This window comes from Bombina bombina, chromosome 4, assembly GCF_027579735.1.
Source record: "Bombina bombina isolate aBomBom1 chromosome 4, aBomBom1.pri, whole genome shotgun sequence".
In the NCBI taxonomy this organism is placed as follows: Eukaryota; Metazoa; Chordata; class Amphibia; order Anura; family Bombinatoridae; genus Bombina; species Bombina bombina.
This window is the reverse complement of record NC_069502.1, coordinates 264,100,265-264,117,355: the sequence shown is the minus strand read 5'-3', so window position 1 is coordinate 264,117,355 and position 17,091 is coordinate 264,100,265. Positions and strand designations below refer to the sequence as shown.

General features: G+C 37.4%; 1 protein-coding gene across 2 annotated transcripts in view; it reads right to left on the bottom strand.

Moving 5' to 3' along the window:
* Positions 1 to 17,091, bottom strand: part of AMMECR1L (AMMECR1 like) — a 262,781-nt gene that overhangs the window by 173,624 nt on the left and 72,066 nt on the right. For both annotated transcript variants that reach the window (XM_053709953.1, XM_053709954.1), the window contains 3 exons: positions 11,305 to 11,415; positions 9,286 to 9,400; positions 7,775 to 7,865 (listed from right to left, as the gene is read on the bottom strand). In XM_053709953.1, the coding sequence (XP_053565928.1) occupies positions 7,775 to 7,865; positions 9,286 to 9,400; positions 11,305 to 11,415 (317 nt within the window). The remainder of the gene's footprint in view (positions 1 to 7,774; positions 7,866 to 9,285; positions 9,401 to 11,304; positions 11,416 to 17,091) is intronic.

The window sequence follows — 17,091 nt, the reverse complement described above, 5'->3', positions numbered from 1 at the left end:
GGCATAGCATTATAAAGAAAATATGAGGTACTGTTCATTTTTTGTTTTGAGAAAATTGCAGGTACTTTTCTTTTTGTATAATTAGTCAAGATTATAGTTGAACTTTAGGAATGTGAAATTAGTGCTTTTAATATTTGAAGATGTGATATGATTGTTCATTAGACATTTTATTAATGACAATGAATGTTTGAAAATATAAAGTTGTAATTTGCCTGTAATTTTTTGTTTACTTACCTTAATAAAAAGAAAAATGAAATAAAAATAAGTAAATAAATAAAAAAAAAAGCTAAATGGCATAAGATGTTTTCTCTCTGTTTCTGTAATAAGAATGAACGGATGAAAAACATAATTTATGTAAGAACTTAACTGATAAATTAATTTCTTTAATAATGGCAAGAGTCCATGAGCTAGTGACGTATGGGATATACAATCCTACCAGGAGGGGCAAAGTTTCCCAAACCTCAAAATGCCTATAAATACACCCCTCACCACACCCACAATTCAGTTTAACGAATAGCGAAGTAGTGGGGTGATAAAGGAAGGAGTAAAATAATGATGAGCAACTACTTGCTCCACATATGGTGGTCTTGCCCAATTATAACGCCCTTTTGGTCAGAAATTTTCGATAAAATGGCTGAAATCCTTAATATCCCTCTTCTAAAAACTCCCGAGGCTCTACTGTTTTTAGAGCTCCCTAAAACGCAAAGCAGAACACACCTCGCCTTACTGCTAATTATGCTCACTAGTGCGAAAAAATTGATTCCTAAAAAATGGAAGAAACAAAACCCTCCTACACTAGAAGAGTGGCACTCGCAAGTCGAGGAAGTCTTACTAATGGAAAGATACTTTTACCTTAAAAACCATAAGATAGATGAATATGAGCTCATGCGAGCGCTGTGGCAGGGCACTATATAATTAAATATTCCACTGTTCGCGCTTGCTAACCACAAAAGAAAAAGAATAATCTGATTAGTACTTATAATTTTTTTTTTTTTCTCTCCACTTCCCCTCCCCTCCCCACCATACCCCTCCCTTTCTATTCCTCTCTGTCCTCTCTCTCCCTCTATATATCTCTAACTGATCAAAAACAGAAAAAGCTCTCATCTGATTTCTCATGCTCCTGCTGTGTGTCAAGGAGCATGATGTTTACATTATTTTGAAGTGTACAATCTTTATGGGCATTGATTCAAATTGTATAGATTCCTTTTTGCTTTATTCTTGTATTATACATTATGCCAATTTGTTATTATACCCGACTTTGTTATTGTAACCTTTACACTTCAATAAAGCCTGTTTTAAAAAAAAAAGAAAAAAAAAAAAAAAGGGAAGGAGTAAAAAGCATCAACAAAGGAATTTGGAAATAATGGTGGTGGGCCTCATGGACTCTTGCCAATATGAAAAAAATTAATTTATCAGGTATATTCTTACATAAATTATGGTTTCTTTCATGTAATTGGCAAGAGTCCATGAGCTAGTGACGTATGGGATAGCAATACCCAAGATGTGGAACTCCACGCAAGAGTCACTAGAGAGGGAGGGATAAAATAAAAACAGCCATTTTTCGCTGAAAAAAATTAATCTTCAACCCAAAATATAAGTTTATTCTCATAAATGAAAGGAAAAACTGAAATTATAAGCAGAAGAATCAAACTGAAACAGCTGCCTGAAGAACTTTTCTACCAAAAACTGCTTCCAAAGAAGCAAATACATCAAAACGGTAGAATTTAGTAAATGTATGCAAAGAAGACCAAGTTGCTGCTTTGCAAATCTGATCAACTGAAGCTTCATTCTTAAAAGCCCATGAAGTGAAGACTGATCTAGTAGAATGAACTGTAATTCTCTGAGGTGGGGCTTGACCCGACTCCAAATAAGCTTGATGAATCAAAAGCTTTAACCATGATGCCAAGGAAACGGCAGAAGCCTTCTGACCTTTCTTAGAACAAGAAAACATAACAAATAGACTAGAAGTCTTCCTGAAATCTTTAGTAGCTTCCACATAATATTTCAAAGCTCTTACCACATCCAAATAATGTAAGGATCTCTCCTAAGAATTCTTAGGATTAGGACACAAGGAAGGGACAACAATTTCTCTATTAATGTTGTTAGAATTCACAACCTTAGGTAAGAATTTAAATGAAGTCCGCAAAACTGCCTTATCTTGATGAAAAACCAGAAAAGGAGATTCACAAGAAAGAGCAGATAATTCAGAAACTCTTCTAGCAGAAGAGATGGCCAACAGGAACAACACTTTCCAAGAAAGTAGTTTAATGTCCAAATAATGCATAGGCTCAAAAGGAGGAGCATGTAAAACCTTCAAAACCAAATTAAGACTCCAAAGAGGAGAGATTGATTTAATGACAGGCTTGATACGGACCAAAGCCTGTACAAAGCAGTGAATATCAGGACGCTTAGCAATCTTTCTGTGAAACAAAACAGAAAGAGCAGAGATGTGTCCCTTCAAGGAACTTGCAGACAAACCCTTATCCAAACCATCCTAAAGAAACTGTAAAATTCTAGGTATTTTGAAAGAATGCCAAGAGAATTTATGAGAAGAACACCATGAAATATAAGTCTTCCAAACTCAATAATAAATCTTTCCAGAAACAGATTTACGAGCCTGTAACATAGTATTAATCACTAAGTCAGAGAAACCTCTATGACTAAGCACTAGGCGTTCAATTTCCATACCTTCAAATTTAATGATCTGAGATCCTGATGGAAAAACGGACCTTGAGACAGAAGGTCAGGCTTTAATGGAAGTGGCCAATGTTGGCAACTGGACATCCGAACAAGATCCGCATAACAAAACCTGTGAGGCCATGCTAAATCCACCAGCAACACAAACAATTGCTCCATGATGATTTTGGAGATCACTCTTGGAAGAAGAACTAGAGGCGGGAAAATAGGCGGATGTTAAGTCTGACGGCTGAGATAATCCGCCCCCCAATTGTCTATACCTGGGATATGAACCGCAGAAATTAGACAGGAGCTGAATTCCGCCCAAGCAAGTATCAAAGATACTTCTTTCATAGCTTGGGGACTGTGAGTCCCACCCTGATGATTGACATATGCCACAGTTGTGATACTGTCTGTCTGAAAACAAATGAACGGTTCTCTCTTCAACAGAGGCCAAAACTGAAGAGCCCTGAAAATTACATGGAGTTCCAAAATATTGATTGGTAATCTCGCCTCTTGAGATTTCCAAACCCCTTGTGCTGTCAGAGATCCCCAAACAGCTCCCCAACCTGAAAGACTCGCATCTGTTGTGATCACAGTCCAGGTTGGACGAACAAAAGAGGCCCCTAGAACTATACGATGGTGATCTAACCACCAAGTCAGGGATAGTCGAACATTGGGATTTAAGGATATTAATTGTGATATTCTTGTATAATCCCTGCACTATTGGTTCACCATACAAAGCTGAAGAGGTCTCAGATGAAAACGAGCAAAGGGGATTGCGTCCGATGCTGCAGTCCTGAGACCTAAAACTTCCATGCACATATCTACTGAAGGGAATGACTGAGACTGAAGGTTCTGACAGGCTGAAACCAATTTTAAATGTCTCTTGTCTGTCCGAGACAGAGTCATGGACACTGAATCTATCTGAAAACCTAAAAAGGTGACTCTTGTCTGAGGAAACACCTCAATACCCCGCTCTCTGATTACAGAGAGTAGGGCACCGAGAACCTTTGAAAAGATTCTTGGAGCTGTCGCTAGGCCAAATGGAAGAGCGACAAATTGGTAATGCTTGTCTAGAAAAGAGAATCTCAGAAACTGATAATGATCTGGATGAATCCGAATATGAAGATATGCATCCTGTAAGACTATTGTGGACATATAATGCCCCTGCTGAACAAAAGGCAGAATAGTGCGTATAGTCACCATCTTGAAAGTAGGTACTTTCAGAACTGGTGTGAATGAATTTTCTTTCTTTGGGACAATGAATAGATTTGAATAAAACCCCAGACCCTGTTCCTGAAATGGAACCGGCAGGATTACCCCTGAAAACTCCAGGCCTGAAACACACTTCAGGAAAGCCTGAGCCTTCACCGGATTTGCTGGTATGCATGAGAGAAAAAATCTTCTCACAGGAGGTCTTACTCTGAATCCTATTCGATATCATTGATTTCGGACAGAATTTGTCCAAACATCCTTGAAAAACCTTAATCTGCCCCCTACCAGCTGAGCTGGAATGACGGCCGCACCTTCATGCGGACTTGGGGGCTGGCTTTGGTTTCTTAAAAGGCTTGGATTTATTCCAAACTGAAGAAGGTTTCCCATTGGAAACAGATTCCTTGGGGGAAGGATTAGGTTTCTGTTCCTTAATTTGTCGAAAGGAACGAAAGCGGTTAGAAGCTTTAGATTTACCCTTAGGTCTTTTATCCTGAGGCAAAAAAACTCCCTTCCACCCAGTGACAGTTGAAATAATCGAATCCAACTGAGAAACAAATAACTTATTACCTTGGAAAGAAAGAGATAGCAATCTAGACTTAGAAGTCATGTCAGCATTCCAAGATTTAAGCCACAAAGCTCTTCTAGTTAAAATAGCTAAAGACATAGATTTAACATCAATTTTTATGATATCAAAAATGGCATCACAAATAAAATGATTAGCATGTTGAAGCACGCGAACAATGCTAGACAAATCAGAATCCAATTCTTGTTGCGCTAAATGTTCCAACCAAAAAGTTGATGCAGCTGCAACATCAGCCAAATAAATTGCAGGCCTTAGAAGATGACCAGAATATAAATAGGCTTTTCTTAGATAAGATTCAAGTTTCCTATCTAAAGGATCTTTAAAAGAAGTACTATCTTCCATAGGAATAGTAGTACGTTTAGCAAGAGTAGAGATAGCCCCATCAACTTCGGGGATCTTTTCCCAAAACTCCAATGTAACTGCTGGCAAAGGATACAATTTTTTAAACCTTGAAGAAGGAATAAAAGATGTACCAGGTCTATTCCATTCCTTAGAAATCATATCAGAAATAGTATCAGGAACTGGAAAAACTTCTGGAGTAACCACAGGAGGTTTATAAATGGAATTTAAACGTTTACTAGTTTTAATATCAAGAGGACTAGATTCCTCAATATCTAATGTAATCAACACTTCTTTTAACAAAGAACGAATGTACTCTATTTTAAATAAATAAGTAGATTTGTCAGTGTCAATATCTGAGGAAGGATCTTCTGAATCAGATAGATCATTATCAGAGGAGGATCATTCAGTATGTTGTCGGTCATTTGAAATTTCATAAATTTTATGAGAAGTTTTAAAAGACCTTTTACATTTATTAGAACACGGGATGGCAGACAGAGCCTTCTGAATAGAATCAGCAATAAAATATTTTAAATTCACAGGTATATCTTGTGCATTAAATGTTGAAGTAACAACAACAGGAGTACTATTACTGATAGATACATTCTCTTTATCTGCATGTAAAAGCTTATCATGACAACTATTACAAACCACAACTGGAGAAATAATCTCCACAAATGTACAACAAATGTACTTAGCTTTGGTAGAACTGTTTACAGGCAGCAGGGTTCCATTAGTGATTTCTGAAACAGGATCAGATTGAGACATCTTGCAAATGTAAGAGAGAAAAAAAAACATATAAAGCAAAATTATCAATTTCCTTATATGGCAGTTTCAAGAATGGGAAAAAAATGCAAACAGAATAGCCCTCTAAAAGAGAAAAAAGGCAAGAGGCATATAGGAATGGGGTTTTAAATAATGAAATATTTGGCACCAAGTATGACGCACAACACAAACAGACATCCAGCAATGACACACTTGCGTCACTGAAGACGCAACCTTGTGAAAGGACTCGGCGTCGACTAAGACGCCGGAAATGACGTCATCAAACGTAACTTTGCGTCAAAAAAAATCTAGCGCCAAAAATGACGCAATATATTTTAGCATTTTGCGCCCTCGCGAGCCTAATTAGGCCCGCAAATTTAAAATGACAGTCAATTGAAAAAAAGACTATACCCCAGGTAAGAATAAATTTTATCCTAAAAATGCTTTTCCCAGATATGAAACTGACAGTCTGCAAAAGGAAATAAACTGAAACCTGAATCATGGCAAATATAAGTACAATACATATATTTAGAACTTTATATAAATACACAAAGTGCCAAACCATAGCTTAGAGTGTCTTAAGTAATGAAAACATACTTACCAAAAGACACCCATCCACATATAGCTGATAGCCAAACCAGTACTGAAACGGTTATCAGTAGAGGTAATGGAATATCAGAGTATATCGTCGATCTGAAAAGGGAGGTTGGAGATGAATCTCCTCGACCGATAACAGAGAGCCTATGAAATAGATCTCCCGTGAGGAAAACCATTGCATTCAAAAGGTGATACTCCCTTCACATCCCTCTGACATCTCTGACATTCACTGTACTTTGAGAGGAAATCGGGCTTCAAAATGCTGAGAAGCGCATATCAATGTAGAAATCTTAGCACAAACTTACTTCACCACCTCCATAGGAGGCAATGTTTGTAAAACTGAATTATGGGTGTGGTGAGGGTTGTATTTATAGGCATTTTAAGGTTTGGGAAACTTTGCCCCTCCTTGTAGGATTGTATATCCCATACGTCACTAGCTCATGGACTCTTGCCAATTACATGAAAGAAATGTAATCTGACTGCCACATAGTTTTACTATCTGACAAGTACTATGTAACAACTCGGATTACAGCAAGTCTAAAGCAGAACCCATTTTCTTGGGTTTAAAACAAATCAACAGAACAACAGCCCAATGAAAATTACTAAAAAAAAAATAATTTAAAAAAATATATATATATTTATATATATTATTTTTTTGAGGGGAAAAAAAGGAGAAAAACTGGATGGAAAACATATGCCAGTTGTAATCTCCTACTAATGTTAATAGCAATAAGACTGGTTACTATAACATTTTAATTTCATATATGAATATAGAATGAACAGCTTCTAGGAAATTTCTTTAATGTAAGCAAATTATGTTGTGTTGTAAGACTGAATATGCACATGATTGGGATAATAGAGAGTGTCATCCCTTCAAAGTCAGAAAGAAAAATGGAGCTTAAATATTATAGCTGCTTTGCTGTTAACTAGGCAACAAACTTTGCAGTCATTGCAAGGGGTTTTGCCGTTTCTCTCAGGGAGTGCCTGGTATTTCGGGGCTGGACTGTACTGTTAAGTCAGGATCAGACTGATATGCTACAGGAAAGTTCTTCTCTGTGAAAGGCACATGTTGAGCAAAAAGAGGCTGCTTCTTGGGTGATAACTAGCCATAGAACAAGCTATTATGCTATTGTTCATTCCCAGGTTGAGCGCTTCTCTCTTTTTATTAGAGCAAGAGGAAGTTCTGTTCTCTAGCCTTGTTAATGTTAGTGTTGCCAGCAAATGCTAAATGTTAAAATTATTTTATGTCAAAACCTGTATTCACTATATGCTACCAAGACTGCAGAACAGTGGCTAAAGCCCATTGTTGATGTTGGCCGCAATTGTGGGTCACTAATACATAATAATAATCATCATAATAATAAAAAACACATTTTCTAGAAGAACTTATTTTGTCAACTTCTTCCAAAAAATACAAAGACAAGTGAAAACCACAGTGATGTGACTTCATTTTTAGAGCAGTGACTTCTAAAACAGGTTCCAGGAATTTCTACAGTAACGTAATTAATATCGATTTTCTACCATGAAGAGTGTGAGAGAATATGTGCAGTATAGAATGCTAATATTTCTATTTATAAGTAATAGATGAAGACACACCTTGTTCCTTGGCTACTTCTGGCAGGTAAGTGGCTGTGCGTTTAACTCCTTTTTCGTTTACAAACTCAATTCTGATTCCATGGACTCCAACCTGGAAGAAGTAAAGACCATAAAAAAGAGAAAAAGCAACAATATATGTTAACTCTTTTGGCCTCTTATATGAAGATACCTAGAAACAGTAGCTCCATAGTCCCTATCTCACCCACGGGTTTACTTAGGGTGGAACTACACACCTCATTTGAGAGAGGGGAATTCCCTCTTTTAAACAAGTGGTCACATTTCTCTCTCCTGCCCACTAGGCACCAGGGAGATTTTAGATGAAACATAAAGGGGCATGAGACCCCTCTTTTCAATCATCTGCTTAATGTTTTTTTTGTATTGATGATTTCAAACTAAAGCTATATGATCGGCTTTCATTTATATATTTATGTTAAATCAAAATATTTTTCAGTTTTTAAAAAGAAAACGCTGCTATATATTTAAAGGGACACTGAACCCAAATTTTTTCTTTCGTAATTCAGATAGAGCATGCAATTTTAAGCAACTTTCTAATTTACTCCTATTATCAATTTTTCTTCAGTCTCGTGGTATGTTTATTTCAAAAGAATGTAAGTTTAGATGCCGGCCCATTTTTGGTGAACAACCTGGGTTGTCCTTGCTGATTGGACAGCACCAATAAACAAATTTGCTGGCTCCTTAGCGTAGATGCCTTCTTTTTCAAATAAAGATAGCAAGAGAACGAAGAAAAATTGATAATAGGAGTAAATTAGAAAGTTGCTTAAAATTGCATGCTCTATCTGAATCAGGAAAGAAAAAAATTGGGTTCAGTGTCCCTTTAAGAAGATACTGTATGCAGGGAAGGTATTTATATACCATAACCCCCTTCTTCTTGTACACAGGTGTTTAGTCAGTCTGCAATATCCCCCTGAGTATGACATGGCCAGCAAGCAAATTAAAAGAGGCATACTCGTGAAGCTTACAATTACCAGCTATGTCCTGTTCATGAATTGCAATGTGTTTTGTGGGGGGGTTAAACAAACAGTTTGCAGGTGACACTAGTTCCACAATTAAATGATCTAACAGATAAGAATATTTTATTTTTGCAATAAAATGTCCCTTTAAAATTATATAACAATTAAGCAGTAAAGAAAGAAGAAACAGTGTTTCAAGTTAATAATTTTAGGAGCCTATATTTGGGAATCATAAGCAATTTGCTACAATTCACCTCTAGTGGTGCCATCTTTGCTGGTAACAATACCGGCCCATAGTAATCAGGACAATTAATGATGTATTGTTATTATCATTGTTATCATTTTCATCTTAGAAACTAACGCTGCTACTATTGCTTTTAAATGGCAATTCTTTCAGAGTGAATTCCCTCAAACTATGGAGAAATTTTTGTGATATCCGGACTTTATATCTATATTTATTCTGGATTACCAACATACCATACAATTATTGGACATAGTAGTAAAAAAAAAACACAACATTTTAGCAGCCACCATACTCACCTCCCAGTCCAGGAAGTCACCCACATCCTCAAAATTGGTTAGCAGAGACACAGAACAGGACAACTTTGGCAGCTCCTCACGAGTAAGCGGGGGGAAGCGGCTGTCCTTAAGGGCACTGAGGATTACAACAGGAATTATCATTAGGTGGTTATTGTAAATATACTCTGCATTTCTATCTATATACATACACACACAAACATAGATTATATGGTGAAAAGTATATGGACACCCATACTAATGATTGAGTTTGGGTGTCTCAGCCACACTCAGTGACTGTAAACATGACACATAAAATGCCCCCTTTGCAACAAGTCCATGACATTTCTGCCCTATTAAATCTGCCTCAGTCAACTGTGTGATTATGGGCATCAACAGCCTAGCTGCATAGTGGAATACCACACAAGCTCACAGAGTGTGGTTGCCGAGTGTTGAACTTTGTAGCAAGTAAAACAATGCCTATTATCTGTTGCATCACTCACTACAGAGTTACAAACTTCCTTTAAATGCAACATCAGCACATGAACTGTGCATTCGGAGATTCATGAAATGGGTTTCCATGGCCAAGCAGCTGTACACATGCCCCACATCAACATGTGCAATGTCAAGAGTTGGTCAGAGTTGTGTAAAGCACGTCACCACTGGACTCTGGAGCAGTGGAAATGTGTTCTCTGGAGTGTTGAATTGCACTTCACTATCGGTCAGTCTGATGGAAGAGTCTGGGTGTGGCAGATCCAAGGAAAATGCTACCTACATGAATGCATAGTATCTACTGTAAAGTTTGGTGAAGGAGGGATAATGGTCTGGAGCTGTTTTTGGGTTTGGGATAGGACCCTTAGTTCTACTGTTAGGTCATCTTAATGCTGCACAAAGCGAGGTCCATGAAGACATATTTTGACAAATCTGGTGTTGAGGAACTTGAGTGGCCTGCATAAAGTCCTGAACTCAACCTTACTGAACACCTTTAAGATGACACACAACATAATCTTGCGAAAACGTAGCCTTCCATAAGAGTATCATCTCTTATAGCTGCAAATGTGGTGGTGGGGGATTCCATATTAATTCCATGGTTTTGGAATGGGTTGGCCAACCCCAACAAGCTAGTATAGGTGTGATGGTCAAGTGTTCACATACTACATATATATATATATATATATATATATATATATATATATATATATAAAAAAAAATTTGCACTAGATATGCTGTTACCTACCTCTAATGGGAAAGTAAACATTTTGAGTTTGTTATATAAAATGTTTGATGAATGCAAAATTAAATATTATACGGCTAATATTTATTTTGCCCCATTTCATTTAATTTTGCTTGGAAAATTTTCTCCGAATTTGAATTGCACCCTGCTGACTTCTTAATGCTAACTCTGCTATATATCGGTACCTAATTGGATTTAACTGATAACAACTGCAAAACAATGCATTTTATACTAATATTATGAACTGTGGCTAGCCTTGTTGGCTGCAGACTAAAGCCAAGTTCTGTTGTGTAGCTATAGAAACACGTATCAGTTGAATCTAATACAAATTAACATCCTTTTTACTGCAATAGTGTTTCAATAGCCAAACTCCTCTCACCATATGTAATATTTGGAGAAACCAATCTGGACTTAAGCATGTAGACAAAAAGGGTAACAAATGGTCATATTGTTAGTATAAAATGCATTGTTTTGTAGTTGTTATCAGCTAACGCCAATTATGGACATACATATATGTAGCATTGTTAGCCTTGAGAAGTCAGTAAGGTGCATTTCAAGATCTGAGAAATAGAAAAAAAAATTCAAAGCTAAATTACATGAAAATAGAGGCAAAAATAACTAAGAAATGTATATTGCAAAGTTGTTTCATTAGACATAACTAAACATTTTATAAAAACATCTCAAGGTGTAACTATAGATAGTGTGTACTTACAGTTTTAGGTTAAGGTGTGTGAGACTGCTTTTATAACACACAGACTCTGCTTTATAAATAAGTATTTGATATCATTATAGTGGAAGGTTTCCTTCACCTGGTTAAGGTGTATTCCCTGAGTCCTGAGTGAAGGTTCATGGCAGAAAAGGTCCCAATACAGCCGCGAAGACGCTTGTCACGTCCAGCTTTCCAAGTGACAAACAGAGGGCTGAAAAAAAAGAGAAAGATGGAGAAACATTTTCATTACAAAGAGTAATTAAAGCAGTTTGCTTTCCTTTTGACACAAACAAGAATTTTGTACACTCCACAGCTGACAGATGGACACAACCACCCCACAGGCATAAAAACAAAATGTGCGAAGCACAGAATCATCAATAAATACATAATACATAATTTATGTAAGAACTTATCTGATAAATTCATTTCTTTCATATTGGCAAGAGTCCATGAGCTAGTGACGTATGGGATATACAAGCCTACCAGGAGGGGCAAAGCTTCCCAAACCTCAAAATGCCTATAAATACACCCCTCAGCACACCCACAATTCAGTTTAACGAATAGCCAAGTAGTGAGGTGAAAGAAAAAGGAGTAAAAAGCATCAAAAAAGGAACTGGAAATATAATTGTGCTTTATACAAAAAAACATAACCACCATAAAAAGGGTGGGTCTCATGGACTCTTGCCAATATGAAATAAATGAATTTATTAGGTAGGTTCTTACATAAATTATGTTTTCTTTCATGTAATTGGCAAGAGTCCATGAGCTAGTGATATATGGGATAGTAATACCCAAGATGTGGCACGCCACAGAAGAGTCACTAGAGAGGGAGGGATAAAAATAAGAACAGCGATTTTCTGATGAAAAAATTAAGCTTTTCTCATAATTGAAAAGAAAAAACTAAAACATAAGCAGAGGAATCAAACTGAAACAGCTGCCTGAAGAACTTTTCTACAAAAAACTGCGTCAGAAGAGGCAAATACATCAAAACGGTAGAATTGAGTAAATGTATGCAAAGAAGACCAAGTTGCTGCTTTGCAAATCTGATCAACTGAAGCTTCATTATTAAAAGCCCACAAAGTGGAAACTGATCTAGTAGAATGAGCTGTGATTCTCTGAGACCCGACTCCAAATAAGCCTGATGAATCAAAAGCTTTAACCAGGATACCAAGGAAATGGCAGAAGCTTTCTGACCTTTCCTAGGACCAGAAAAGACAACAAATAGACTAGAAGTCTTCCTGAAATCTTTAGTAGATTCAACATAATATTTCAAAACTCTTACAACATCCAGAGAATGTAAGGATCTCTCCAAAGAATTCTTAGGATTAGGACAAAAAGAGGAAACCATCCTGAAGAAACTGTAAAATTTTAGGAATTCTAAACGAATGCCAGGAGAATTTATGAGAAGAACACCATGAAATATAAGTCTTCCAAACTCGATAATAAATCTTGCTAGAAACAGATTTACAAGCCTGTAACATAGTATCAATCACTGAGTCAGAGAAACCTCTATGACTAAGCACTAAGTGTTCAATTTTCATACCTTCAAATTTAACGATTTGAGATCCTGATGGACCCAACCATAGCTTAGAGTGTCACAGAAAATAAGACTTACTTACCCCAGGACACTCATCTACATGTTTGTAGAAAGCCAAACCAGTACTGAAACGAGAATCAGCAGAGGTAATGGTATATATAAGAGTATATCGTCGATCTGAAAAGGGAGGTAAGAGATGAATCTCTACGACCGATAACAGAGAACCTATGAAATAGACCCCGTAGAAGGAGATCACTGCATTCAAATAGGCAATACTCTCCTCACATCCCTCTGACATTCACTGCACGCTGAGAGGAAACCGGGCTCCAACCTGCTGCGGAGCGCATATCAACGTAGAATCTAGCACAAACTTACTTCACCACCTCCATCGGAGGCAAAGTTTGTAAAACTGAATTGTGGGTGTGGTGAGGGGTGTATTTATAGGCATTTTAAGGTTTGGGAAACTTTGCCCCTCCTGGTAGGAATGTATATCCCATACGTCACTAGCTCATGGACTCTTGCTAATTACATGAAAGAAATGGTCCTTGAGACAGAAGGTCTGGTCTTAAAGGAAGTGGCCAAGGTTGGCAACTGGACATCCGGAGAAGATCCGCATACCAGAACCTGTGAGGCCATGCTGGTGCTACCAGAAACACTAACGATTGTTCCATGATGATCTTGGAGATCACTGTTGGAAGACAACCTAGAGGCGGGAAGATATAAGCAGGTTGGTAAAACCAAGGAACTGCTAACACATCCACCGACTCCGCCTGAGGATCCCTGGACCTGGACAAGTACCTGGGACATTTCTTGTTTAGATGGGAAGCCATCTGATATCTTTTTCTGGAACACCCCACAATCTGAACAATCTGAAAAAACAAATCTGGATGGAGACACCACTCCCCCTGATGTAAAGTCTGACGGCTGAGATAATCCGCTTCCCAATTGTCTACAACTGGGATATGTACCGCAGAAATTAGACAAGTGCTGGATTCCGCCCAAGATATTATCCAAGATACTTCTTTCATAGCTAGGGGACTGTGAGTCCCACCGTGATGATTGACATATGCCACAGTTGTGATATTGTCTGTCTGAAAACAAATTGTTTCTCTCTTCAACAGAGGCCAAACCTGAAGAGCCTTGAAAATAGCACAGAGTTCTAAAATAGTGATTGGTAACCTCGCCTCTTGAGATTTCCAAACCCCTTGTGCTGTCAGAGATCCCCAGACAGCTCCCCAACCTGAAATACTTGCATCTGTTGTGATTACAGTCCAGGTTGGAAAAAAAAGAGGCCCCTTGAGCTATACGATGGTGATCTAACCACCAAGTTAGAGAGAGTCGAACATTGGGATTTAAGGATATTAATTGTGATATCCTTGTATACGCCCTGCACCACTGATTCAGCATACAAAGCTGAAGAGGTCTCATATGAAAACAAGCAAAGGGGATCGCGTCCGATGCTGCAGTCATGAGACATAAAACTTTCATGCACATAGCTACTGAAGGGAATGATTGAGACTGAAGGTTTCGACAAGCTGAAACCAATTTTATTTGTCTCTTCTCTGTTAGAGACAAAGTCATGGACACTGAATATATCTGGAAACCTAAGAAGGTGACCCTTGTCTGAGGAATCAAGGAACTTTTTGGTAAATTGATCCTCCAACCATGTCTTTGAAGAAACAACACTAGTTGATTCGTGTGAGATTCTGCAGAATGTAAAGACTGAGCTAGTACCAAGATATCGTCCAAATAAGGAAACACCGCAATACCCTGTTCTCTGATTACAGAGAGAAGGGCACGAGAACCTTTGAAAAAAATTCTTAAAGCTGTCGCTAGGCCAAATGGAAGAGTGATAGTGGTCTGGATGAATCGGAATATGAAGATATGCATCCTGTAAGTCTATCGTGGACATATAATGACCTTGCTGAACAAAAGGCAGACTAGTCATTACAGTCACCATATTGAAAGTTGGCACTCTTACAAAACGATTCAAAATTTTCAAATCCAGAACTGGCCTGAATTAATTTTCTTTTTTTGGGAAAATGAATAGATTTGAATAAAACCCCAGACATAGTTCCTGAAACGGAACTGGTATGATTACCCCTGAAAGCTCTAGATCTGAAACACACTTCAGAAAAGCCTGAGCCTTCACTGAATTTGCTGGGATGCGTGAGAGAAAAAAATCTTCTCACAGGAGGTCTTACTCTAAATCCTATTCAATACCCTTGAGAGACAATACTCTGAATCCATTGATTTTGGACAGAATCTGCCCAAATGTTCTGGAAATATTTTAATCTGCCCCCACCAGCTGAGCTGGAATGAGGGCCGTACCTTCATGCAGACATGGGGGCTGGTTTCTTAAAAGGCTTGGATTTATTCCAACTTGAAGAAGGTTTCCAATTGGAACCAGATTCTTTGGGGAAGGATTAGCTTTCTGTCCCTCATTCTGTCGAAAAGAACGAAAATGATTAGAAGCTTTAGATTTACCCTTAGATCTTTTATCCTGAGGTAAAAAAAACTCCCTTCCCCCCAGTGACAGTTGAAATAATTGAATCCAACTGAGAACCAAATAAATTGTTACCTTGGAAAGAAAGAGATAGTAATCTAGACTTAGATGCCATGTCAGCATTCCAATCTTTGAGCCACAAAGCTCTTCTAGCTAAAATAGCTAAAGACATAGAATTAACATTCAAATTTTAATGATATCAAAAATAGCATCACAGATAAAATGATTAGCATGTTGAAGCAAGCGAACAATGCTAGACAAATCAGGATCTGTTTCCTGTTGCGCTAAGCTTTCCAACCAAAAGGTTGATGCAGCTGCAACATCAGCCATGGATATAGCAGGTCTAAGAATGTAGCCAGAAAATAAATAAGCTTTCCTTAGATAAGATTTTCAAGTTTCCTATCTAAAGGGTCCTTAAAAGAAGTACTATCTTCCATAGGAATAGTAGTACGTTTGGCAAGAGTAAAAATAGCCCCATCAACTTTGGGGATTTTTTCCCAAAACTCCAATCTAACTGCTGGCAAAGGATACAACTTTTTAAACCTAGAAGAAGGAATAAAAGAAGTACCAGGCCTATTCCATTCCTTAGAAATCATATCAGAAATAGCATCAGGAACTGGAAAAACTTATGGAGTAACCACAGGAGGTTTATAAACAGAATTTAAACGTTTACTAGTTTTAATATCAAGAGGACTAGTTTCCTCAATATACAAAGTAATCAACACCTCTTTTAACAAGGAACGAATATACTCCATCTTAAAGAGATAAGTAGATTTGTCAGTGTCAATATCTGAGGTAGGATCTTTTGAATCAGATAGATCCTCATCAGAGGAGGATAATTCAGTATGTTGTTCGTCATTTGAAATTTCATCAACTTTATGGGAAGATTTACAAGACCTTTTACGTTTATTAGAAGGCGGAATAGCAGACAAAGCCTTCTGAATCGTATCAGCAATAAAATCTTTTATATTCACAGGTATATCATGTACATTAGATGTTGAAGGCACAACAGGCATTGTACAAGTACTGATGGATACATTCCCTGCATGTAAAAGCTTATCATGACAACTGTTTTATACTACAACTAGAGATATAATCTCCGCTAATTTACAACAGAGACACTTATCTTTGGTAGAACTGTTATCAGGCAGCAGTGTTCCAACAGTGGTTTCTGAGACAGGATCAGATTGAGACATCTTGCAAATGTAAGAGAAAAAAAAACAACATATAAAGCAAAATTATAAATTTCCTTATATGGCAGTTTCAGGAATGTGAAAAAAATACAAACAGCATAGCCCTCTGAAAGAGAAAAAAGGCAAGAGGCATATATTCTTTGTGCAAGGAAACCTGGCATCAACTAAGATGCCGGAAATGACGAATTTGCGTCACCGAACGTACCTTCTCGCGCCAAGAATGACGCAATAAATATCAGCATTTTGAAACCTCTCAACCCTAATTTTGCCGTGAAAATTAATGAAAAAGCAGTCAATTTTGAAGAAAAGTCTATACCCCAAGTAAGAAAAAATAACTTCCTAAATATGTTTCCCAATTTTGAAACCGATAGTCTGCAAAAGAAAATATACATAAACCGGACTCATGGCAAATACTGTAGAAGTACAATACATATATTTAAAACTTTATATTAATACAAAAAGTGCCAAACCATAGCTGAGAGTGTCTTAAGTAATGAAAACATACTTACCGACTGACACCCATCCACATATAGCAGATATCCAAACCAGTACTGAAACAGTATCAGTAGAGGTAATGGAATATGAGAATTATTATTTTGACAAACTGCACGCAGTTGCAAGCTGGTGCTGATATGGGGGTATTTTAGATAC